Source organism: Anopheles nili, chromosome 3, assembly GCF_943737925.1.
Source record: "Anopheles nili chromosome 3, idAnoNiliSN_F5_01, whole genome shotgun sequence".
Lineage (NCBI taxonomy): Eukaryota > Metazoa > Arthropoda > Insecta > Diptera > Culicidae > Anopheles > Anopheles nili.
In genome coordinates this window covers 50,391,745-50,418,941 of record NC_071292.1, presented here as the reverse complement: position 1 = coordinate 50,418,941, position 27,197 = coordinate 50,391,745, and the positions used below count along the sequence as shown (strand labels likewise).

At 47.1% G+C, this 27,197-nt stretch overlaps 1 protein-coding gene and 2 non-coding genes across 3 annotated transcripts; 2 read left to right on the top strand and 1 right to left on the bottom strand.

The window, feature by feature from the left end:
- Nucleotides 1-819: 819 nt before the first annotated feature.
- LOC128727214 (coronin-1C-like) lies at nucleotides 820-27,197 on the top strand. The gene is made up of 8 exons (XM_053821100.1): nucleotides 820-1,107; nucleotides 23,009-23,221; nucleotides 23,509-23,811; nucleotides 23,880-24,200; nucleotides 24,281-24,830; nucleotides 24,898-25,262; nucleotides 25,350-25,541; nucleotides 25,603-27,197. Exons 1-8 carry the CDS (start codon nucleotides 820-822, stop codon nucleotides 25,735-25,737), a joined length of 2,367 nt encoding a protein of 788 aa, XP_053677075.1. The 3' UTR covers nucleotides 25,738-27,197.
- Nucleotides 10,179-10,250, bottom strand: Trnae-uuc (transfer RNA glutamic acid (anticodon UUC)). The gene has a single exon. It is a non-coding gene; the product is annotated as a tRNA-Glu (tRNA).
- Nucleotides 10,471-10,542, top strand: Trnae-cuc (transfer RNA glutamic acid (anticodon CUC)). The gene has a single exon. It is a non-coding gene; the product is annotated as a tRNA-Glu (tRNA).

Sequence of the window (27,197 nt, the reverse complement as noted above, 5' to 3'; positions counted from 1 at the left end):
TTTGATTGCTTAGAAAAGAAATCTATGTTTGCGCTTACCACGCCGTGATAGTCGATCTTTCAAACATACAATTGAATTGTGTTCACAAAATTCCTTCACGTAAATGTTTGCAGCAGGCCATGTGCTCTGAATAGTTCACAATTCGGTTAATCGTGCAGTACAATAGCCTCGTGCTTCAAAGTACCGTTGAGTTCTTATATTTCGGTGGACCCAGGTACGGAAGCTCCCCAAACGCGGGTACAGAAAGATCACCCTTTTGCTTGCGGTTGTGAAAGCTCTCCGGGCGCTTGGTAGTGTGTGACGCCGCTCCAGCGGCACAGCGTCGTTCTCGCCACGGGTCAGCAAGAGTGAACCGAGGAAAGAAAACCGAACCTTCCGAAGGGTGCAGAATTTAGACGCAGAAAATTGCATCCAACATAGTTTGGTGTGAGTGTGGGTGTATTTGCCGTGGTGCAGCGGTTCCAAATGCTGTTTAGGGCCGTTTCACCCATGTAAGCTTTCGCTGTTGTGTTGACCACCTGCACCGAGGTCATTTCGGTGCTGTTATTTCTTCCCGCACGCTGCTCCAGAATCGCGCGAACGCGTTCGTGGGTGTGAGCGCACGCGTGTGGCTGTGTGTGTGCGCGAGTGTTGGGAACGGTGCAAGCTACAATCCCGGAAAAAGGTATACCTAAAAGAGGAAAAAAACGCGAGCCACACTTTTTCCGATCAAGTGCAATCGAAAAGCGCAAAACGCAACAAACCTTGACCTTTCTGTGTGTCTACACACCCACCCACACACACACATCGTAAACACCCGGTAAACAAACGCCACTTGTCATGCTCGAGCTGCATCCGGACGGTGGCGAAGTGCATCTTCATCGCACACCAACCGCGGCCACGACCCGGTCCGCGCTGGAGGCAATAAAGAAAAAGTTTGAGCTTTCGGCCGCCACCGCCACCAAAAGCGACAAACTGCTGCTGCTGGAACGGAACAAGGAAGACAAAGCATCACTTCCGGCGCCGATCGGTTCCGTGACACCGGACGGGACCGATCCGCCGGCAGTGAAGCCTCCATCGGCCGTCGGTCTGATTGATTCCCGTGGGTGCGCCAAACCAGCGAAAAAGGTGAGTTTTGTTTTTATTTTACTTCAATTTTTCCCGAATACCGCACACACACATTGCGTATCTAGCAAGGGCTATTGCTTATCTTATCGGTTTTCCGTTCGTTGGCCAACGGTATACACATTCACACACTCTCTAGCGGGCTTCTTTGGGAAGGCGAATGTTGGGCGCGGAAAATTCGGTTCCGTTTGTCGTTCTTTTTGTGCCGTTTTTTTTTTTCATCCTTCCTTACCAAACACACGCTTTATCCAGCTGCAGGAAGTGCACAGGGGTGGGTAGGGGGGGGGGCCAAGGTTCATGGGAATCTGAAATGAAACAACATAAGAGAGCAACAACGCAAACAAAAAAAAATGCGAATGTTAAAAGCGAGCACGCCGATAGGAACCGGTTTTTGTGTTGGTTGGCTGCAGATGCGAAACGCAGGCAGAGAACCCGGTGGTGGATGAATTTTCCAAAACAGGCAAAGATGCTATTGCTCATATCCTGGGTGTCCGACGAGGAGCTAGCCAAGTTTTGTGCGAGTTTTGAGAGTGATTCCCGCGAATAGAAGCGCGGGTTTTTTTTCACAACAGTAATGCCAATCGTTGCATACAACGCGGCAAAGCGTAAGAACGCATCTCGGGTTGCAGCTGCAGGCGAAAAGGCCGTGGTGTTGGTGTGTGTCCTTGAGCTTGTGAAAATCCTGAAGGGAGAGCCATTTTGTGAGGGGCTTGATTTTGCCAATGGAAGTGCACTCGAAATGTGCCGAAATCTTTATCCAACGCTGAAGTGGAAAAAACAGGTATTTTTCGTCCTTCCACGACCTTTCAAATGTTGCGATTTTGCCTCCGTTTCTGGGGCTCTGTAATGAAGTAAAACCCTGTCCCTTGGTTTTTCGCATTTCCGCTTTACTGCACACTCGCTCGGCTCACTTTCATGTGCCTCTCATGTCATCAGGTACAGAAATTAAAAGCCCACAAACCTATAGTTCCTTCTTTTTTCTGGGGCATTTCTGGGACAGACACGTTCTTGAGACGGTTCGCTGTGACGGGCTTTCCCTTGCTTCTTCGAAACCAGAAACACCCTCATCCGGTAGTCGATCCGGCGGTTTTGGGATGGAAATTCCCCGCCCCCTAACCTCTTTGCAACCCTCCTTACCATTCGCGCGGATTTCGCCAATTTCGAGAGCATCTTTCTTGGGAGGCGAAATCCGCGGGCTCCAGGGCGGATGTTGCCTTCGGAACTGCAATTACTGCGTTCTCTCACACATCCCCCTTCCTCTCCCCCTGATGTTCAACTGGCACACCCACCTCTGCTCCCACGCCGATTGCAGATTGCTTCTGTAAAATTGCGAGCAAATTGATGCTGTTGCAGCCTCGAGAAAGTGCCCACGATGCCCACTGGTGGGGGCGAGGGTGAGGGAAGGGGGGGGTGTAGATGGGGGAGACTGAAAGGCAAAAAAATCGAAACCAAACTGTGAGCTCCAGTTTTTATTTTGGCTTCGTTCGGCATCGCTTTTCTTTTCATTCACCTACCATTTGCCATTTCCGAGTGTGAACGTCATTTTCACGCCCGGTTGGAAGGGGGGATGCGTGTGTTGGGAAAATCGGTGCCATCGGTGGGGGGAAATCATCTGCCTTCTTCTCTGTGGCTGACGATATGCGCAACCAGCACACGAGAGCGTGATCGCAGGCTAAAAGCTCACGAGGTGCAAACCCGCTCGATCGGAAAGCCGTTAATGTGCAGATATGGGAAAATGGTCGTGAGGTGGGAAAATCCGCATGGAAGGGGGGGGCTGGCTGATAAAAACAGAAAATTAGCGAGATTTTAATGGAACGGAGAGGAAAGTGAATAAAAACAAACGATGTGCCGTGTGCGCCTGTTGCATTCTCATGTGCATGCACACGTTTTCCGAGGGCTTCGTTGAAAGGTGATCACATTCGAGACTCATCTCCTTTAGGTGCAGCGTGTTGGCAATATTAACTGCAATGCAATTGACCTCCAGAACACGCGGAAGGCATCCAACCAACGTCCAGTAGTCGCGCACACGCCACGACGATCGGTTTGAAATCCTCTTCAAAAAGAATGATGTAAGCGCAAGGGCAAAAAAACACGTGTAACACGTTCCCAAGTTGTCGGTTACGGACGACTGACCATGGATGGAACACTCGACGTGTGGAACCGGTCAGAGTCACTCTTTCTCTCGGTCGACAACTGGATGTTCCTCCACGAGCACATGGCGTGGTTTATTGTAATCATTTCCGAGCTGCACGATTCTCGCCACGATAGCGGCTGTGGCTTTACTACGCCATTCGATCGATGGTTAGCGTCGAAGGCTTTGGAGGTCTCTGACGAATCGTCATCATCAACCAAGACGGCGTCGAACGTGCTGATGAATGATTGTTCTCACAAATCGAACGATTCTCCCCCGGGATGGAGTTGTTTTGCAAACGCGAGTTTGATTTGCTGGAGTGGTAGAAGCGGATTTTGCGAGTTCCTAACCTAGCCGCCTAGGGTTTTGCTTGGCTTCTTGGACTATTTTGAGGGCCCACCTACGTATTAGCTACGGGCTGTAAGTCCTCCCACGCGGGCCGGAGACTTGACACCTTCGATATTCATCCATCATTTCAAAGTGAAAAGTAGATCTTTCAACCATTGGCAGGTTTTTGGCACCACCCGGTGTCTTTTTCGTGCTTTTCGATGTATGTCAGATCCGGTTAAATTCTGCCATTTGGTTTCGAGACCAGATAGCGGGCTCAGACCAGGCTAATATCTTAACGGGGTTTTTGTTGCTTGTTAGAAAAAATCAAACCATTCCATTGGGTTCTAACAGAGACCCAACAGAGAGTAACATAAGGCGTGACAAACGCGTACCAAAAGATGCAAATCCGTCATAGACCGCTAGACCGGGAACTAATCGCTGACGAAGGGCCAAGAACCTATGCCTTTCTTTGTGCCCTTTCCTGTTCCACAAACCCATGTTGTGTAGGTTTCCTGTGGCCATGCGCAACAGCACAAAACCCCCCACCCAGAGTATGCAACAGTGCGTGGTTTGGTGCAAGTGCATCTGCACCGAAGAGAATGCAAGAGCATCATCATCATCATGTGGCGCCAACCGTCAATTTGCCTTCGTCGGGTGGTTTTCCAAACCCCACCACTGGAAATAACCTCTCGTTCTCCTGTCTGCAACCCTTTTTTCCCGTTGTGCGATTGCTGGAAAATATAGTGCTGAGCCTCCTTTTAGAGAGGGCGTATATGTTTTGCTGCCTTTTGCTAACTCTACTGCAAGGCTCCGCGTGCCACTAAATGTTCTCTTCCCGGGCGACACTCGGTCTGCATTTCATGTACATGTGTGTGTGTGTGTGTGTGTGTGTGTGTGTGTGTGTGTGTGTGTGTGGTTGTTGGTAAGTGCACATAATGAATAAGGAATGGACCAGCAGGCAACATCGGTTCGTTCCAGCAATGTGCTCCGGCTCAAAGTCCCCATCTAGAACAGTGCACCTACCATGCGTCTAATATTCTACTCTAATGAAGGGGACAGGCAAGTTTCGTTGTGCAATGTCCGCGAGAGGTCAATGGAAGAGTTTCGTCGTTTCATGAACCCCTTTCCCGACCTAAAATCTAGGGTCCACCATTGGAGGGAATTCTTGTTTGTATTTTTCAATTTTCCACACATAAATCATGCACACAAAACCCTGCACTGGTGAATTGGGCCCAACGTATGTGCTGGCACAGTTAAAGGCTGCATGCTTGAGGCTCAATGGTGATTTTCTGGAATTTTTAGGTTATGATGAATGTTGCGTTTGACATCACACGGGATTTGTGGAATGATGAACGTTTAGGCGTGCTGGGCGTGTTCCCAAAATTAAGCATGCTAAACAGTGTTCTCGTGTACTGTTTGATTGCACGTGATGAGCCCCCAACTTGTATGCTGAGACCGTTGAGTTGATTTATTCAAATGTAACCTAATGAATGCTCTGCTCTGGACTCCCGAGAGGTTAATTAGTGAGGTTCCCCAAAGCTGGACATCCGTTGTTCCGTTGGTTAATGCAAATGACATAACCCCACAAAACCAATTTGACTTTTGGAGCACATTTCGACCGCAAAGGGTTGAACTTGAACCAACTCCTCGTTGTTCATTGCGCGCGTTTTGCTCTCGCTTGTAAGTGATGCGATTTTTTGTTCCTTTCCGCTTACTTTGGAGGGGTTTTTTTATCTTATCATATCAGCAAACATCTGCTGTTTCGTGTACCTCCCATCGTGGAAGGAAATTGGTGCTTTATCGGTGCAGGTGAGCAGCAAAAAAAACTCGCCGTTTGAAGTGGCCCAATCAATTTCTAAGTGGTTGATTAGACCTTTCCCATCGTCACCTGCGACTTGAGGGTCTACGGAGAGTCAGGTTTCGCTTCACGCTTTCCAGAACGTGAACACTTTTGAGTCGGTCGGTTTTTTTTTTCACTCTCCCTCACTCTCCCTCGTTAAAACGCTATCTCGAATGGCGTGACAACACTCTAAGCAATGTATTTCGCCCTTGTACAGGTCTATTTTCTGCCACGCCGGTGCAATTGATTTTTATCGACGTTTTTTTACTTGCAGAGTTTGTTCAAAGTTCTGTGTTCTTTGCTTTTAACCTCGCGCCCACAATCTGGGTTTTGATTTTGTGCGCAATTATGCTTTAATAGCGTTAGTTTGTTTTGTTGGATCTGTTTTAATTGTTCGGTTTTCGTTTTTTTCCGTTCGCTTGCAAATGGAATGGGCGGGAAAAACTGCAAAAAGCCAGAAGAAGCCGATTTTCTTTCCTATCTATTCTTCTGCAGTTGATGGCTGTATGCCCGCAAGGGTATTTCCTGCTGCCCATTATAAGTGCCTCGACAGCCCGATTCGCCGATCCGTTCGATGTGTCAAAACGATTTTCGTTCGCTTCTTTACTCCACTGAAAATATGTCATGATTTTCCGGCTGTCTGAGCACGATTTTTTTGCGCTATTTGTGGTTGCTTCTCAAACTGCCAAATGATTGAAAACTACACTCGAAAATATGAGCGACATTGGGGAAGAGTGGCATCTAGGGCTTGGAAGTTCCTGGCGGGGATTAATTTCGTATTTCACGGCTCGTTTCGCTGTTACCTTATTTTCTGGCCGCAAAATTGTTGGCTCTTTGGATGATATCATGCCAACCGATACCGGAAGCGTCGATTTTCCGATTGGACATTTCCCAAAATCCTTCTCCTTGGATTCCTTATTCCTTATTGATTCAACACCAAAACGGCCGTCTTCTACGTTGTTACGCGCCGTGGTTGAGGGATTATTTTCTTCACCAAAACAAACGAATCTATCTAAAGAAAGTCACCGTGCTTTTGCGGTACATGGAGACGGAAGCAAATTTGCGCAAGGATTGCTCACAAACCAAATCACCAAGGTTGCAAAGAGTCAACAGAACCCTGGGGAAACTGTGTCAAGGAATCGCTGTTTTTTTAGCCGTTGAAGACGACCATCGAGAAACCGATAGACTGACAGACGAAGGAAACAAAATTGGGTACCACACGTCCCTCCTATTGCTCCTGCTTACAACTCAACAGCAGAAGCTCAGAAATCGACGGAAAGCTCCAGGCCAATGTGGCAATGGCCCGCTTTTCGGAAGGTCTTCCGGACTGGCGAGATTGATGGTGGCGATAATGATGAGATCTCGTCGTCGTCGTCGCCCAAGCGTTCGATAGGTCCTGTCTGATAGGTTCGCGATTATAACGGGTACGTAGGAATTACCCGATCTTCCAGAAGGTCCCCAGACCTTGGCCAGTTCGCTCCGGTGACTGGTGAACCGTGACTTTGAAGGTTCGACGAACTCGTAGCTCCAACCGGCATTGCTTCGACTTCTCATCAATCAGTCTGGTGCCGTGGTGAGGTGAGGGAACAAGACAAAAGAAGCACAAAATTGCACGTCTAGGGGAGGATGGCGAAGTGAATGGTCACGAACATTGGAAGGGATCATCCCCCCCTTGGTTTGGGGGTTTCGGTGTTTCGGAATATAATAATACAGAATAACGACACCAACGGGCAATTACTCGTGGCTCTGAGAAAGGCGGCGGCTTTTGGATCCGATCCGACATTGGAATGGGTCAATAAGGTTGCCATTCCACCGAAGATGCCGGCAGATAGACCGCTCTCAGGTAGTTTTGGGTGTCAGATAGCCTCAGGTAGGTCTTAAACACTGCGAACGCGACTCATTTTGCCACATTTATCGGGTTTGTAGATTTTGAGCGGTAGATTAGGCATGTCTGGTACAGGTACCGGATCTACGGAGATGACTGAAAAAAAAAGAACTTTAGCTTATGGTCATTTTGAGCCACAGCTTCTGCGACAGCGAGAGAGGTTCCCCAAAGATTACCCAAAGACCTGGTGGACCTCGACCCCGTATACGGCTAGCAGCTTCCAAATACGGAGCTCCTTGCCCGTATGGATTTACTTGAGACGGATAATAAGCTGCGAATTATGGCCATTGTCATCTGAAAATGCATTTCTTGAGCCTGCTCCTTGAACCCACCGATCAAGCGTGCTCCGTTCTGAACCTTTCTTGCTCTTACCTGAATCGCTCACCCCTTAAAACGGTTTCTTGTCGTGTCGGACGTCCGTGCAATTGTTTTACGGCTGCGAACACGACACCGTCGAGGACATGGTTTGTCAGGATTTATTGGCTACCATGATTGGGTCCCTTGGGCCTCCTAATCGAGACCCTGAAGGCCGTTTAGTCTTTCTCCCGGCGGGGCTTTTAAAGCAATTTTTGAAAGCAATAATCAAATGAACGCTCCGAATGGTGCCGCCGGTTATTGATTTTATCTGCAAAATGATGCGCTTGTTTGAGCACTCCCAGTGGAAAGAGGATGTTCACAATATCAGGGTGCAGAACGAGAGAGAGAGAGAAAGAGAAAACGAAGTACCGATAACGGTACCAAATCCCAACGGATCTTTGTTTATCGCAGCATACGTCAAAACAATAAACCACCATAATAAGTCCGCTGGACTGGACTGATGGAGCAGCGCAGATGCGTGCGAATTGTTGGGAATTTGATTAAAACAAAATCACGCCTGTCTCGCGTTGCCTTTTCACTCTCGTGGCCCCTTTTTTCTGACGCGCTGACGAGCTGCACGAATTTTCCCTCCCCGCCATTTGCATTTGTTTTTCTTGCCTCTTTTCCACGGCACACGTACGCTCATTTGCATCTCAAGGGGGGCCAGGAGCCCTAGCAGAACGGATTTGCTAATGAGAACTGGCCACGAGCTTGTAGAGAAAGAGAGACCACTTTTAATGGCCTAGTTTGTGGAGAAAGAAAAAACCTGCGCTTTTCCTGAGTTGTGGTAAGGGAAAAAAGGGAACGTTAAGTGTTAAAGGAAAAATAGCTTTTTTTCGTTTTCCCAAAGGAAGAAAGGAAGCTTTTGCGCTAGTGCTGGTTGCATTCTAAACTGCTGCTCTGTGTCAAGGTTTCGTGCTGTCCGAAACGGAGATGTTCCCCCCGAGTGTGTGGCGTGTTTGTTGATGTATTCCAATGTCAATGAAAAGCCCACCGAGCGGTCGCTGACTGTTTTCGATTAAACAAAAACCACTCCACACCTTTATAGACTTTTTGTGTTGATTCTCATTCGTATTTAAATTCGTTTTGTTGCCACACGTGCCGGTTGCACCCGGTGGTCCATGTTGCAAGTTGCATAAATTGGAGTGTTGTGGTGTTGGTGTGAGTGTTTTCTTTTATTTTTTTTTCTAGCGGCTATTGCGCCATGGTTTGGCGACGTAAAGAGAATTTGGAGCTGTGGAAATCCACGGCACGGCAGGGCAGACGAAAAGCGACCGATTGCAAAAAGGAAATGGAAGGCTCATTGTGATGACCATGCCGAATTTGGTTGCTTAGGGGTCCGTTCGGTGTCGTTTCAGCATTAAGCGTCTTCTTACGGGACAATTTTGATGAATGACAAATTGCCGCTTGAAGGTTAGGTGTTCGCAACACGAGTATCATTCGAACTCGGAAAATCGTTTGTCAGTGTTCTTGCGCCGCTAGAACTACTGCTGCTGATGTTGATTTCGACAATGATCGTGATCGTTTCCAGTTGCCGTTTGACTTCTAAACCCGGAAACATTCCAACGCATTCAAACGAGCGTTCTTTGATATGTTCTCCCGGCCGATGACGCACAAAAAAAAACGCGACGAATCGTAAATCCGCAGGGCAACGGCTTTTTGCTTAATTAGACGTAATTAAATCCACTTTTCGCTATCGCGGCAGCGTCTCGCCGTTGCGCTTTATTTTCTCTGTCTCGAGCAAAATGTGCGCAACGGAACGTGGATATTCGTTCGTTTTCATCAACCGGCTGCTGTTCTGCGGTTGTCCCGCTAGCTGCTGCTTACTTTGGAACAATCCAGCGGGTCGCGAGCGAATCATTAAGCAAAGCAACACAAACTCATCTCCTTCACGTTGGTTTTGTTTCGTTATGTTTCTTCTATTGCTTCGTTTCTGCCAACTCTCTTTCGCAGTGCGGTACGGGAAAAAATTTAGCTAGCGAGCTAAAATCGAGCAAGGCACTAGAAATTGCTAAAAGACTCCCGCTGATGTAGTTTTGTTTTTTTTTTCCTCTTTCAAAACGCAAAAGTAGCTGGCTGATCTCCTGAAATCCTGATCTACTTTTGAAGTGAAAAAATTCCCCCATCGAGAATGAGAACGAATGAAACGATCATATTGTGTGTTATGTACGCTCGTGTGTGTTGGGAGTCATTTCAGTGCGTTTGATTCTTGTGAACAAATGATGTTTACCACATGTTTTCTACTCAGTCATGCCGTTCTCTATCGCCTCGGACACTTGTCATAAGATTGTTGGAAAAGGGGTTAATGTTCTGATCGAGGAGACGACGAAGTATGTCATCGTTCACTCTGTTGGTTGTGGCAAGTTTATTTCCTGGGTCACATTGATTACTGTTTTCTTAAGCAACCATAATATCATTACTTTAAATTCATGGCAGTTTCACAGAAAAAAATACTGTTGGTTATTCAAAAAACTTCATGACTAAAATATGTTAGCCCTTTTCTGCGAACAGATCAACAATAAAAAAGTATTTTCCCATACCGGGAATCGAACCCGGGCCTTCTGGGTGAAAGCCAGATATCCTAGCCACTAGACCATATGGGAGATGAAGTGGTGTGTTCCAAAGTCAATTCATATACTGAGCATAAGTTGGTTGTAACCGTTTTTTTTATGTTGCATGGTTTTATTAGAGGGAACGATTTCTATGCATCAAATTTCTTAAATGCAGTTCCTATTAGCCTCCTTATGCTACAGAATTTGAAAGAGGCATTAAAAGTGAAAAGCATGCGTTTAAATAATGTATTAGTCAGCCCACAAACATGTGTCCCATATTGTCTAGTGGTTAGGATATCCGGCTCTCACCCGGAAGGCCCGGGTTCGATTCCCGGTATGGGAAAATGCCTTTTTTGCTCTCTATCAAAATACGTACAAATGTTTATGGTTTTTTTATACCACTCGATAAGGATTATTTCATGCTAATACTGCAGAGCAAAAAAAAATGGTAATACTACTGAGCATAAAAATAATTCGCTTGACAACCGAAAGTACTAAGAAAATTTTCTGTACTGGATTAGAACCGCTGCACATTATGGAAAACATCTGTTGCAAAACATATTTTAGATTAAAGTAAATATTCCTCCGCTTCAACGTTAGCATTGTTCCGAAGCAATATATTGCCTATACCCAACTTTCGGAAAAGATTTCTTTATCTACTCTGTAAAATCCTTTTATAATTGATAAACGTGAATCCGATTGCAATCCGATTAGCGTCTTCTTTGACTTGAGTATTTTATTTTACTTTTCTCATTGCCGTGGGGAGGTAAATTTTGATATCAGCCTGAGAATCGCCCCAACAAATTTGTGATCGTCTCCTTTCAATGAAAATAAAAAAGGAATCATAATTCGCCGGCGTGTGCGCGCGCCTGCCTGGTACGGTGCAGTCACCGGACGCCCTTGTACGGAGCAACCTTTCAAGGGAAAACAGATAATTCCATCGACCATCGACCTTTCGCTTCCCATGTCCCAGAGCCAGCTCGGGGCTTTCCTAGCTAATGGGCGAGCTTCGGATGAATTATTTAACTCATTCCGCTTGTTCGAGCATCGCTTACTCTTTCGGTGTGTTTTTTTACATTTTGTTTTGTCATCACTACACGCGATGATGCAATTTTTGTGTGTTCGAAACCACACATTCCCACCCACCCCCGGGGTCATTCGTTTCCCACCCAATTCGCGAACCATCATCGTCAGTGTCAACAAGCGTATCATGCGCATCATTACAACGATGGAGGGTGAGCTATAAAGCGAATGGGGTGAGAGAGCAAAAAAAAACACACACACGCAAACAGGAAGCACAAGGGCACCCTCCGGGAGGGATCAGAAGAAGTCTGTATGACAGCTTTCTCTCGTGTCCCTTCCCCCCCCCCCCCCCCCCGCCGGGCTCTAGGACTTGTGTGTGGGCTGTCTCGTTTTACATATATGTACATGTTGCATCGATCGATCAGCGATGCTGTCGGCGCTGTGACGTTGCAATGCCGCCCGAACGGAACGGCCGCTTTGTCGGTGAAAGGACAGAAAGGATCAACGGTGGGTTCACTGTGCCTTTTGTGATGGTGGTGGTCGTGAAACTCGCTTCGGAAATGGAGATTTAATGGCGGCAATGGGGATGGGAAGGACACAGGAAGGGAAGGGCACACTCACACATAAAACACCCAATTGTGTATCGCATTTTCCGGGCCGGGGGCTTTCTTTTATGTTTCCTGTGGGAGAGTTACACAAGAAAAATCTAAGAGCCAGGAGCGTCTCTTCTCAATGCCACCGAGACGGTTGTTATTATTTGTTTTGGTAGTACCTCCACCCAACCCCCGTTGCCGGCTTCGTTTGTACACCCGCCAAAAGAGGTCCTTAAGCTGGCTCTCTCTCTCTCTATCTCTCTTTAACGCATGCCGCGCTTTTCCATTGCTTTTTCCAACATCTTCAAAAGACGGAGGGAAGAACACTCCTTTTAGAGGCAGGCGAAGGGGGCTGGGGGGAGTAGTCTTGTGTCTGGTGCTGGTTGGATTCTGCGCAGATCGTACCCTTGAGCGATGACTCATCGCCGGTCTTCCCTCATCTCACATCCCTATCCCACTTCCCCATTCGTGCCCATTACAATGGGGCGTACATTATTTACTCTCCCGTTGCCCATGGAGTGAAGGGGAGAAAGGGAGCACGGTGGTGTGGAGTGGGACAACACGCTCTTACTTCCGGCCGCATCTCCAGCCCTTGTGCTGATGTCTGGCCGTGCACGGAATTGATTAATTGCTGCAAGGATGAACCTGCAACACCAGGGTCTTTTGGTTCGGATAAAGCAAGCTTTTCACCAGCGACATTAGCTTGCACGTGTTATGTGCTTTGGAATATTATACTAAAAAATGCTGCCTGTATGTTGGTAATAAATCAATGCTTAATTGATGGGACTACGTTTTAGCCAGTGTAAAAAAAATAAATTTCATCCTAACAAAATGTTTTTTTTCTCTATTTATTTTCAGGTAAGATAAAATGCGACGCCAGAACGAGGTAAAATCGATTTCGCGTGAGTTTATTTACCCCGCAACTGTAAGCATTCAAAAACAAATCATAAACGTCCTTAAAAAAAGGGCAACCTATCTGGGAAATGGATGGGTTTGTTTTGTCGCCTTACCTTCATTTCCCTGTCGTCGTCTCGACATTGAGTGATTGCATTTATTGGAACGCCACAACGATGTGTCTCGCCGCCTGTGTTCGATCGTCACTATCAAATCGAAGGTAAAACTGAAATGGCGCCACATACCTTGGCTTATATTTTCCACTCACTGCAGTAACTGAACCACTCCCGGTGTCAAGGTGGAACAAATCATCACAAAAAAAATGGGTTAGCAGGCCAACCCGGCTGGCAGAGGGAAGGCGGGAAGGTCCTCTGTGGGGCGTGTGTAGGGGTACAGGGGCCGGGGGGCTATTTGCGAAAAAAGCAGGGGAAGAAAAAACCACCTCCATCTTTAGCGCCCGCGTGCTAATGACATAATTGAAGCATGAATCGTCGCCAATCGATGCCCACTTTCTTGTTAGCGGGTTTCGAGCCACACTAAGCGTGTCTAAAAGGGCACACGATGAAGGGCTGGTGGTAAAGAAAACAGCCTGACAGGTGCATTATTCAGGGGTAATTCTCTAACACTTCTGCAACTTTCGGGCCCACGGTTTTTGTCGACGGCACAACGAGCTCTACAAACAAGCAGGAAAACAAATCTCCCGGAAATCGCTCTCCCACGATCGAGGGCTCGCGTCACATGGTTGTTTTTTTTAAGAGCAAAACCCAGCAAACCCTCTCGAAGGTTCCCGTTGACACATTTGGGTGAAATGTTCACCTTGCCCGCAATTTGCACCCCTTTGATCGTTTGAGGCTTGGGGTTTGTGAATTTATGATACATCAAAAAGGGCAGTGTGACGAGCTTCGGTGGTTTATGCGATAAGGATCTAATGGTTCTGGGGCCCTGGAAAATGACCGTTTGCGTCCTTGAACATGTGCGAAGTTTACATGACACGCATGTCGCTTTGTATCTCGCCACCTGTTTATGGTCAGGAAGAAGGACACGCGAAATATCATCACGTGTGGTTAGCGGCAACAATGGGCAATTAAGGCTTTAGAAAGAATCGGGCTAACCGATCTGCGTGAAGTTATTCAAACAGAAAGCTTAAAAGGCGAATAGATACGATCAGAAAATATTAGACCTGGTATCCGTAATGCGCAAAACGAATGCTGATTATCTGCTGACCGGTGGGAATTTCCATGGCCATGCTGCCACGAATCGTTGTAATCCCATGGGAAACTATGTTGCAGCTTTTTTGTTCTTAAGGGAAAAATAATCAATTGTTGCAGAACCGAGAAAAATTCCGTTCCATTCCAAATTCCCCGACGCATGGAATGAACGAGAAAGTGCAAGAAAAAGGCAAGAATGGTTCTCTTCCCATTTGCTTCCTGTGTAGGAAAATCAAATAACCGGCAGCTATAGATCGCTGATAAGTGCTTTTGCCGCACAATGAACCATATGTTGTTTGGGCGTTTGTGTATGTCAAAATTAGTATCACTTATCATTCTCGCTTTTTTCCCCCTTTACTGCCTTATTCGTTCCTACATCTCAAACTTCCGCTATGGCGCGCGTATCTGCTATGGTACCGATTTATTATGGTAACTATAAATGGTTGCAAAGCGGTTAACCGTTTAATTTTGTGTTTTTTTCGTTTTTTTTTGCTTCGCGAACAAAAGCAAAACGATGCCTCATTTAACACTGATATGATCGTCTGGTAAATTCGATCATCGCGTCCACAAAAAAGCACACACACGCACCCTTTCCATTTGCTTGCCTTACGAAGGTTTGAAGTGGCTTTTTATGCAGCTTCATTGCTGGTCAGCCACTCTCAAGTTTGCTTGTTTAACATCATCACGCCTTGCTTGTTTGATTTCCCTCTCATCGAAACGAGATCCGGTCCCGTTTTGTTGGTCGGAACATTTCGTTTGATTATTTGTTTCCTGTCTTCCGCGTAGGCCAATAAATGGATTGGAGAGAAGAAAAAAAAACAGCTGGTGTGGTGCTTCGAGGCGTTGCCAAGCCCCTCGGATGGAAATCCAATTTGGATATCATCTGTCCGTGCGCTCGCACGTCAGAGAAACGTTTGGCCAGCCAGCCGCGCGCTACAACCGATCCGGGGGCTCTAGTTTAAGGGATGATGGCATAATTAATTTGATGCTCGAAACGCCCGTTTCAGTGCGTCGGAAATCAAACAACGTAAACTCGTTTAAATCCCAAAAACCCACGGGCACGGGCGAATCAAAGAAAGCCTTTTTTGCCAGCTGTCAATTGTTCGAAGCCAGCTTGAACTAGGCAGTATCAACGCAACGCTGTGGATCACTGTTTGGGGTTTTGCTTATCGTGCTCCGGTCGAGGTGGGGAAAAAAGCTTGCCTGAGAGTGCTTTTTTCTTTATCAACCCCCCCCCCGCCCCCCAGAGGGGTGAGAGAAAAGAAAAGTCCGGCTCCAACAACAAATCATTTCACTCTCGTTCAAGCTGTGCGTGAGTGCGGGTTTTTTGCCGGTCGATTGGTGAGACAAAAACGCTGATGAGAGAGAGAGAGGGTGAGACTGAAACTAAGAGAGAGCTGTGAGTCAACCGCTAGTGGTGAGAGATTTCCACTGGAAATGCTCCAACATAGGCACGCTTTCGCAACGTATTATTTTACGTGCAGCGTTAGATACGTTCGGTTCGGTTTTAGTCGCGTCCCCACTCAGAAGGGGCTTTCCGGTGCAGGTGTAAAGTGAAGGTGTGGTGTGGTGCGAAGTTTTGATCTTTAAGGATTTAACTGACCGTAAATAATTATCCTTTCCCACCCGTGTGTGCTTTGGGTGGAAAACTCGCCTGATCCGTCGGAGGTGTCGGTGCTTACAACATCAAGGACCAATTGTCTTTTCCAGACAAATCGAACCAGAACCAAGTGTCCTGCATAATGTCAGGATGTGCCTTCTGTTAAAAGTGAAAGCAAACAATCGTCAACGTAGTTCCTGGAACAGCTGAAACTCGCAGAAACCTTTGCTTGTTTGATAGATAATGCGACTATCGAGCGTATTTCTCCAAATCTTCAAAAAAACACAGGCCTTCAAGTGTACGCACGCTCTTTTCCATTAGCAACCGCGTCTAGGAAACTCTCGTCCTCCTCCAGCTCACAGTCGTCGTCCTTGTCGACGCATCCCGTTTCTGTGTGTGTCTGTGTTATCATCGCGTGCGAGGGTGGTTCTATTCGCGCGTACGACAAAAAACTACACCCACCACCGTGGTGGCGTAACATAGGGCGAACACTTTGCCATTTATACACCCTCGTGCAAGTGCTCGTAAGGAGTACGGCGTGAAAAAGGATACACTCGCGCTTCGTACATCGGAATTTACCCGGCGTGAGTGCGGTGGTGCAGTGACTCATACTCCTTGTTTTTTTTTTTTCGTTCGTTCTACTACTACATTCTGATCTATTCAGACGCGAGTGTGTCGGGTGGCTAGGGTACTGACAATTGGCTGAAGGAAAATCGACCCAACGGGTGAACGTGCAATCTGTCGTTTTACGATGGCTGGAAAACAGTAGAACCACTTACGCACTTGTATTCTCCTGGTGATTCACCGTTTCTGCTGCTGCAGTCGGCAGAACGGTTGAAATTATTGCTGCCATATTTTCACGAGGTTCAATGTGCTTTTGTGTGTGTTTTTGTTCTTATAGGCGTCCGTGTGTGTGTGTTCATATATTTTTTACAAACGCACAACAAGCAGTGTGATGCATCGATTGTGAATGTTTAAGAAATTCTTCTTGCGAAAAGCGCTAATGCAGCTGTAGTGAAGCAACGCCACGAAAAATAAAACAAATAATCACAAGTGCCGCAAAATCGCATCCATCCAAACACACACAACACCACCCGTGTCTTCAACAGCAAGCGTCCTTTTTTTAGTGTGCCACTTACGGCCGCAGCTAGAGTGTGTCCTTTTTATCTTCTTACAGGCACACCTGTGTGTCGTTCGGGGGGGAGAGAAAACAAAAAAGCAGCCCATCATCGATACGCGGCGCCACAATGAGCAGTGTTTGCACGCGTTCGTCGACGTTCAATGTAAATTTATTGCATTTTCCTTTCCCGCAGCATCGCTTGCGCAATCGCCGCATTTCCGGTTGCATTTCCGTCCATCCATTTTAGTGAGATCCTTGCTGTTTCCCTTCCCAAAAACCCCCCAGCAGAGTGTGTGTGAGTTGAAAGGATCAACCAGGAGGGGGTTGTTTCGGGGGGTTCCATTTTCACACCAGTTGCGCCAGTTTGGCCAGTGGCCGTTTTTTTGTTGTTGTTGTTGTCGCTCCTTCTACCATTTGGAAGCATTTTCCAACGATTGCGCCCACCCGTTTTCCCATTTCGCTAACGGAATAAATTATATGGGCTTGCTAAACGATGCTTTCGAGCTGCGATTATTGCGGGATCTGATTCGATTCCACCAGCTGCTGCGCCCCAACGAAGGGGAGAAGAAGCCCCCAAATGTTACATGATTTATTGAATTTATTTTAACGTTTGTCCTCTCACAACGCCGGCTGCAGACGCCCATTTTCCAGTTCCGTCGTTCGCGTTTCTGAAGATGCGTCGAGCACAAACAAAAATAGCACCTTTTCGTTGGAAGGAGGGCTGTGTTGCTTAACATTGCGGATATTTTGTGGGTCTTTTTTCATTCGACTTTCGGTTCACCGTCAATACCGAACAGCACGTGGCCGCGGACGAAGAGGAAAATGCGATTATTGCTGCGCTGCTTTTGTGGGCACGTTTTTATTTTTCGGCGGATCATTTCATGATCGATTTTTTGCAAGACAAAACCCCCGGTCGTTGCACAATAATGCGAAAACTCTGCATTGAGAAGGAAGTAGGTAACGTTTCCGATTGCACATATTGACTTCGAGTCGAAAGGATTAATATCCTCAAGAGCGCTGTCTCAGTTACATGCTTATCTAGTATGACAATTTTAACAACTCTGTAAAACCTGTCGAATATAGTTTGTTCATTTTCGAAGCGACCCAAAGCATTAAATATTAATTACAAACAACATGGTGTGAACCGTAAGCAACCTCCCGAGCAAGATCCTTTTTAACTCTTTTCTTTTTCATTCCTTTCCTCAACATCGTCACCCTAATGTGTGCTATTTTTGGTAGAATTTAAAATCATGTTTTCCGGTTTCCTTAATTTCGGTTTCCATGAACCCCCCCCCCCCCTCTTCCCACACTTTCTTCCAATTTATATTCTTCCCCGAATATGTGGCACATTTCCACACCCTCCTTTGACGTCAGCAAAACTTCAAGGCCAATCGATCCAGAGATGGCTCCTGCCTCCGAAAACAGGAAGCCAAAGGATGGGTTGATGCTGTTGCAAAACACACAACGTTTGCCAAAAATAATGCCCAAGCAAATGCGCAAAACGAGGCACGAGCCAAAGCATCGCGCTTGGGTGAGAGGAAAACAAAAAAAAACGAATCATCACCAGAATCTAAAAGGAGTTTAGTTGCAGGATGGAGTTTGTGAGCATGATGCAGCCAGACTCGGGTAGGTGACATGGTGGGGAAGTAATCATAACCAGAGAGAAAGAGAGAGAGAGAGAGAGAGAGAGAGAAGAACATCGCATAAGCATGCCAAAGTTTCCATGTCAAGGACGTAGGGCACATTTTCCGGTCCTTAAGCGAAACTGCGGCTCTTTCGTGGGTGGGTGATTGTTTTTCTGGGAGTCATTTTCTACACTGCAGTAAACCCCCAAGTATCGGTTATCGCACTGCAGCACCAGGTGCGGTATTCTAATAGAGCATAAATTTCCCTCAAAAGGACGAGGGTCCCTCTGAAATAAGTGGCGTTATCCCTTGATATGCGAGTTCACGTTCACACGAGCTTAGAAGCTCCGTTTGATGCCGCGAACAGCTTTCGATAGGGTTTTGCCATCATCCCGTCCTTTTTTTTATTATCGATCCAAACCTGTCCATGTGCGCTTAGTTGCAGCCTCCCCTGAACCCTCCCTGTCCACAATGGCTCGTTCCCCCGTGCGCGGTTCCCATTTTTGTGTACATCGGCGGTGCTGGTGGTGGCCATTTTTTCTTCGTGGCGCCCTCGGCGGACGACTTTCACCACCCTAATCGATCGGTTGCCTTTAGCTCTCTTTGACCGACCGAACACGCTGTGTAATGTGGCCGATGAGCCCCCTTTGGGTCCTCCGTGGGCCCTCCATGGGCCTTCGATAGTTGACGCAAGAACCGGCGCCCGGCACCGGTTGGTGGCTTACTTCCGCCGGAACTAATCATTTCCGAGGCACACGATCTCGGGCGGGGGTTAAAATTGAGATAACATGCTTCCAGAGGCTTCAATTGGTCGTCTAGTTCACCAGCAGCTAGCTCGGTTACATCTAGCGGCTGCACACAGCACACCATTAGTGCGCGAATCGAGGCGTAAAATTTCACATTTTCCACAGCGCGCCTGTCGGCGATGTTGTGTTGACAAACGTGCGCGCACACACACACACACCTTAGGCCGTCAAAAGCTCTGTTTTGTGTACGCGAGGTGTTTAGGCGAAGTCTCGCGGCCGTTGGTGATTTAAAAACTGGCCCGGAGACCGGTCGGTTGTTTAGACTAAAAGTTGGCGTGGAACACCTGTTTTTATTTTGGAGAGAATGGGAAAGCCTAGTAGTAGGGCGAGTTTCTAAAATGTATATATATTTGGAATCATGAAGCACGAAGAGATATCGTTTGGTGAGTTTGTGCATCGTTTAAAACTGGAATTCGAGCGGGTTTGAATAAGCAGTATCAAGCAGATAAGCAAAGCAGCATTACAAGCTGTAATCGGTTGATGAAAATGATAAAATATCTCGCACGAACGGAAGCTGATATGTCACAAGAAAATGCGCTCTACCTGAAGTGTGGTCCACAAACTTTCAAGCTTTACTTTCCTCTACTGTAATAAGCGCATATCTGTAATGAGAAACATTGCGTTCCGGAAAAAAAAGCAGATAAGTCAACCGGTCGTCATCGGCTTTATGTAATCTGTTTCTTCCGCTTTTTTGTTTCTTCTGCACATCAAATTACTGTTGATCTTTTTTGCTTTCTTTCATCTCCCGTGTACCGACTTGACTTATCTTGACTTCGTTTGTTTTTCTTTTTTGTAGTTGGGGCTGTTTCTCGTGTTATCAACCGTCTCCTCGAGCGGGTATCATCCCGAATCAGCGATGAATCATGATCGCGATCATCGCGCTATCGATCGCCCTGTGCATTGGTATTGGGGAGGGAAAAACACCGCATACACCCGGCCATCGAGGCCCGGTTGCATAAAAGAAAAACCCCCCCATCTGGTCGGGTGTTGGTCACTGTTTCACTTTCATCGTCGGGGTAGGTTTTTTTTTCTGTCGGCTTCTTTCCTTTCGAGTGAATGAGCCCCATTATCGTGTGCAATCTTGATCTTGTGGACGTTAGCTCCATCGTGGACTCGTTGACTCGTTGTTGATTGTAAGCTATAGACAGCTCAGACTGTTCGTTGCAACCTCCGGTGAACCTTTACCCAAACGTAGAGCTGGGGAAAACAATCCAAGTGCGGCTCATTTTCAATACAAAAGTTTAATGGGAAAAAAATCGAAGTATTCCGAGCTAAAAAGTAACACAACTCACAGCTTCTTGAGCTTGTACAAAAAAAAGATCCCTTAACGCAGAGGAGGGGTGCATGATGAGAGGGTGCTTTATGCTGCTTTACATTGCACCCCTAGCCACCCTTCCCACCCCCTCGATCGACGTTCGATCATGCATCGTGTTCCGTTCGAAATGAGGTTTCTCTCTCATTTCCTAAATCCTCAATTGCTTCTTTTTTTTCTTTTTCTCTCTGTCTCACTCTCTTTGGGTAAAATCAAAAGCCTTCAAAGGCAAACAAAACAACGCGAAATCAAAATGAAATAAACTACTAAGGCCCTGATTTGGGGAGCGTTTTTTATTTTCGCTAAGCTTCCTCGCTTGCTGCCTATCCTCTCTATCCTCTATTTTATACCACACAACTTTTGTTTCCAACGAACCAGGGAACCACCAGACCGGGGGCTTCCCCATGCTCCACACAATCCGCCAACCGACATTCATATGATTATTTCGGGGTTGGCCGCGAGCCCGCTTCCGACCTGGCGCCCATAATGATGGTGCTTTCTAAAAACCTGCGCCTCGCTTCCATCCTCGCAGCATGTATGCTCGTTTCCGAGCAGAGGAAAAAGGGGAGAGAGTGTGGGATGGTGACGGGGGAAGGGAGGCACATATGGTGGCTCATTTTCGGGGTGATCGCGTGAACCCTTGGCCCTAGAGATCAGCTCCTCCGTAGACCGCTGATGGGCCTACTTTTAATCACGGTTCTCACCTGAAAGAAAGCGAGAGGTTGTGGTGAGTTGATTTTTTTTTCTTTTACCCTCAACAACTCCCCGTGATGGATCGCTCCCAATACGTGGCCACCGGGTCGGTTCCGGTGCAGCCATCACTTCCATATCCCTTTACCAATTCGATCGCGAGCAAAAAAAAAACTCCACTCAGGGAGAGCCTTGTGGAAAAAGGGATGGTGTGACCTGAAACCTAGATGAGCCACCAAACACCACGTGGAGTGACGTCTAATTGACACTCGCTTATTCTCTCTCTCACGCTTGTGGTTTCGCAATTTTTGTGTTTTAAATTTTACTCTTAATTTCGTGCCTTAGAGAGCCCTCCTCGTTGCATGCGTTTCTTCCGTGTTTGCTGTTGTTGGTTGTACATTTCATTTTATTTTGTTTTTTTTTTCTTTCTTTTTTTTCTTCTTTCGTTTTCTCTTTTTTCTTCCACAGATTGTCTTAATTTCATCTCGTTTGGCTCGGGCCAGCTTCAGAGGGGTTGTTGTTCGCGGTTCGGAAATTGTGCCTTTTTTCTTTTTCTTTTTTTTTTTGCGCGCGCGTGTGTGTGTTTTCTGTTTTTATTTCGTTTTTTTTTCTTCTTTCGCATCGTTTGCCTCTTTTTGCTCTTCCGACCCATGTTGTGCGGATACCTTCCGGTGTTTGGAGCGCCGCTTTGATCGATTGATCATGTTGCTTGGCGACTTTGCAACACTCGGCGCCTCCCTTAATCAACCCTCAGGCCGTGGATAGGGTTTGCTGGGGTTGGCAGGAGGTAGCTTACAGTACAAAAAAAACGTCCACAAACCACTCCGGTTCGCTTGCGACCGAAAGCTATTAGGCTATGGTTCTTCCAGCAGCAAAACTCTCCGTTTTGTTGCCCGGGGGCTAGATTTCAGAGGTGAAGAGTCGGTTTCGTGTTATTTCACCTTCCTCCGCGTTCCATGAGCCGGATTGTGGGGAACGGTTTTTGGGGGGGGGGGCTGGCCATTAATCAGTAGCACACATAGTACGTGTTCGCAACATTGCATAGAAAACTCACTGGCGTATCGGATTGTGGAGATGCGGCGAAGCTACTGATGAAAGCCCTAAACCCATCTGCAACCGGAGAGAGGCTACACGAGCAGGAGGAAAGCAAACCACCTGATTAACGGGAACAGGTTGATGGAAAACGAAAGGGTGGGAAGGAACTTATCTTCCGGTGAGCCTCTGCTCACGCTCATTCGTCAGTTTTCCAGCCTTAAAACAGTACCTCCAGGCTGATGTGCTCATCTTCACCGGGTCGTGATGTTCATCATATCATCATCGTCATCATCAGCAACACAATCGGTCGAGAGTCGAGGGTTGAGATCCGTATCTTGTGCAACATCAGCAGATGCTGAAGGAGTTAAGGGGGAACCAGAAGGAAAACCCCAAAAAACAAACAATGGAACCATCGGTCATTAACGTGACATGATCATCTAATGTGACGTGAAATCTTTTCGGCGGCCAATTTGTAACTCGACCCAATTTTGGTGTTCACAGTTTTTGAGAGAAAGGAAGCTACTAACTTCTGAGCGCATGGAAAATGGCTTTCGAGTCACAGAACCTGGTCGAATTAGTGCCTCTTGCTGAGTTTTGCTGACATCTTTCCCGTTCGTACTATCTCTCTCTCTTATTGACAAGTCCAAGATATCCTTCCACTTCCTGTCGTATTTCATGTTCTCCGTCTTCTCCTTGCATCCTGCTGCTTTTGAATCGATAGCCAAAATTTCCACCTCATTTGGTGGGAATGCCTTACAGTTGTCCATCATTTTTCACACTTTGATTTCTTCCTTCTCCTTGTGATCTTCTTGAAACGAAAAATCCTGTGCTTCACTCGTTCAATGGTTCGATTTACAACATTTGCCACAACGTTACACTCGCGAATCCTCCAACCCAACACAGTTCGGCGGAACTCGCAGCGAGTTCGTCGGCAAACTGCGAGCCCTCTGTGAAGCGGGCGGTGTAACGGGCCTCGCCGGTAGTGGAGGAGGAGCAGGCAGTGGTGGTAGTGGTGGAAGAGGCGGAGGAGGAGGAGGAGGCATCGAGGAAAAGCGCATCAGCAAAAGCACCGACGACATCGCGGACAGCGAAGAGCGCGATATGACCAACACACAGGTAATCCCGGCAAGTCTGCAACACCTGCCACATCTAACATCTGCTGTTACATAATCCGGGATCTTCACGATCGGATCTCTGAAGTTAACCTTCAACTGGCCCTAACCCTTGCTGTGGATGCGAGCTAAGCTAACAAGACTACGATCCAATTTCTGTTGACTCCCCTATAACTCAGCGGCAGTTCTGCCAACTAACATTCACTGACTGACTGATAACGCTGCACCTTCTGGTTAAGATCCTGGTGCATTTAACCCTACTAACCTCACGCCTTTTCCGGTTCATTTCAGCTCTGGTTCCGTGGCGTTCGGCCATCAAAGTTCCGGCACGTCTATGGCCTGCCAACGCGCAAGGAATGCTGCTACACCGACATCAGCGTGGTGCGAAGTGGCAACGATGGCAATTTCTGTGCCGTCAACCCAACCTTCCTGGCCATCGTCGCCGACACTACGTTCGTCGTCATTCCGATTGCCACGACCGGGCGCATCGATTTCCAGTGCTGCAAGGTGATCGGACACGCCGGGCAGATACTCGACCTAAAGTGGAACCCTTTTGATGATCACACCATCGCGTCTGCCTCGGACGACTGTACGGTGAGTACCGCGAGGTTTCGGACGTTTGTTTGATGATTCCGGATCATAATCTGGGAGTTCTGTTTTAGGTCAAAATTTGGAACATCCCCGAGGGTGGACTAGCCAGTAACCTGACAAGCTTCACGATCGAACTGGTGGGTCACAAACGCAAGGTGTTGCACATCGAGTGGCATCCAACTGCGGCCAATGTGTTGCTGAGTGCAGGTTTCGATCACACCGTGTGTGTGTGGGACACGGCAAACACCGAAAGGCCACTACTGAACGTGATCGATTGCCACGTCGACATGATTTACAGTCTCGCGATTAACCGGGACGGTTCGATGATTGCTACCACGTCGAAGGACAAGAAGCTGCGCGTAATAGAGCCACGCAGTGGCATCGTCGTCTCGGTAATAGCCCCCCCTCAGATGCGTTTGGAGTGTGATCAAACCTAATATTATTTCTAATTGCTCGCTCGTTTTATATCCAGGAGGGAGTCTGTCACATGGGCACCAAGTGTTCGAAGGCGGTCTTTCTGGACAATGGCCGTATCCTAACGACGGGTTTCTCGCGTCACTCCGATCGTCAGTACGCCGTCTGGGATCAGCACGATTTGCGGAAGCCACTGACGCAGGAGGTGATCGACAGCTCGAGTGGCATCGTTACGCCGTACTACGATTACGACACGCGTATGGTGTACCTAGCGGGCAAGGGAGATGGCAACATCCGGTACTACGAGGTGGTGGATGAGCTACCGTACGTGCACTATCTGAACCAGTTTCTGTCAGGCCAGCCGCAGAAGGCGCTCGGGTTCATGCCGAAGCGTGGTCTTAATGTGCACCAGTGTGAAGTGTTCCGTTTCTATAAGCTGCACGCGGCTGGCAACGTCTGTGAACCCATCTCGATGATTGTGCCGCGTAAATCGACCCTTTTCCAGAGCGATTTGTATCCGGATACGCTTGCCAACGTACCGGCGATTGGGGCGAAGGAGTGGTTCCAGGGACGTAACGTGTCCCCGATCTTGATGTCACTTAAGACAGGTGAGTAGTCGAGATAGTCCTATTCGAGGGAGAACGACTTAAATCACAGTTGTATCCGTTCTTGTAGGTGAATCGATCCTCGAAACATCCAATGGCAAACCGAACCGAAACAGCATGGTGGAAACGAAGGTTCAAAGGACACAATCAATTCACCTGCTGAACGGAAACCAGACAAATGTGAACAACAACACCACCAATGGGTCCGCCGTTACACCTGCTTCGAATGGGTTGTGTGGTACGGATCGCTCCCACCAGCAGAACGGAACCTTCGGATCTAACCTGAGCAACGGGAATAATCACACGATGAGCGCGAAGCAACAACACACCACCAACAAGGAGAATGAAGTACTCGACAACCGCAAGCTGGACAATAATACGAAAAAGTTTGCCTTTCTCTCGCAGCCTACCATTCCCGATTATCGACCACAAACGGTACGCGATTGACACCCCCAGGGCCAGGGGTTAGGTTAAGAAGTGCAGGAAGCATGTAACACGTGGTCTTTCCATTGTATCTTACAGATTATCGAAAAGAGTCAGAAAACGTCCACCAACCAGAGTACAAAAATTCAACAGCTGCAGGCAATTTTTGGGCAGCAGACCACGAACCACAAGGACATCGCTAATCTGCAGAACAATTTGCTCAGCAACTCGCGCAACAGCTCTCGGAACAGCTCGCTGGAAAATATCAACCTACTGAACTCAGAAAATGAGGTAATTCGTGAATGGCACACCATCACCAAATGTTGGATGTTCATCTATCGATTCGTTTCAGCTTCGGAAGGCCTTCAATAAGCAAGCGGACGAAATCAAGAGTCTACGTAAATCGCTCAACGGTTCGGAGAAGCGTGTACGCGAGCTGGAGGCCGAAGTGAAGCGGCTGCAACTGCAGCTGAAGCAGTATCAGTAGTGCACCCAGACGCCAAAATTATGTCTCTCCTTCTAACGAGGGGCAGTCAGACAAGGCAAACAACCATTAGCAATTTGGTGTCGCTTTTGATACATTGTGATTGGTATTGTGATTACGAAGGGGGTTTTATCCGTTTTTCGCGCCGTCTAATATTATATAAGGGATAACGAGCTGTGTGTACGTGTGTGTATGTTCGTGTATGTCTGTGCTGTCGAACACATCCGCGCGTAAAAAGCAGGAAGCAGGATGCTGCCACGCTATATGGCGATGTTTGCGAAAGGAAGACGAAAAGGCGTATGTGTGCTTGAGTGATCGTGTATATTAAATAGGACGCAGCTGGAAGGAAGCATTGAAAGACAGAGTACTAGCGAAAGTAGTTACCAATTCCCCGTTTCTGAACTACTATCACTGTCGTCCTGCAGCAGGCGGGAACAGTAAACTTTAACGCAAACATACAACCAGCACAAGCACCAACCTACCCCCACGACTCTGGTAGTTGAAGAGGGCATCATGAACTATGGCTATGTTGGAAAATGGGGGGAAAAGCACCATTTCTCGTTCGCGTTTTTCTCTGCCAAAAGCTTATACCGACGATCGGACGGTATGGTAAAGCTTTTATGTATTGCTTACACTACACAAAAAGCTGCTGACAAGAATTTGCGTGACAAAATTCGCTTTTAATTCGCCGATATGCGCATAAAATATTGCTTCGAATGAAAGCAACAGTAATAGCACTAATCGCTTGCACAATGGATCGTACACAGAACGATGGAATTACAATAGCTATTATGCTTCGCGCCACATATATACAAATAACGATATACAAGTATTATCTAACTATGATTTGTGTGTAACCGATAGAACTTTTTACCACCATGAATCCATTTTCCGTACCGCTCACAACGGCGAGAGACGACTAGACATTGTGCTGATGGTATTGCAAATAATATTGCAAACACTGTGTCCCTTTTGGTTTTTATGGAGTAATTAATTTCCCGCATAAGGGCTCTGCTGTTCTTAACATGGCAGGAAAGCTGGCGGATTTTGGATCAACAAATGACAAATTGAAAACATTTGCCCATCGCTAAGGCGCAGTGTTTCAGTTTACACAAAACACGAAACGAACAGGCATTTTTTCCCCTTCGATATGAAGCTATGCTATATACATATATATATTTAATGTAGAATTTTATTGAGTGATATACTCAACATTACGTCGTGTCGAGGTCGTATCGGTAAGACAGCTAAACGCTAGTGTGGAGAAATGCATAATTTAAACGTAAACCGCTAAATGATGGACGTGAAACGCTGAAACATGTGGCTGCATTAACAAAAGCTATAAGATGATGAAAACAGAGTACCGTAATGATAAGATTTTTCTCTGTTACGTTGATGTTTTATGAAAGAATTTGCTTTTAGTTCCCAAAGTGAAAGGATACAACACGTTGTTTTAAGGCTTT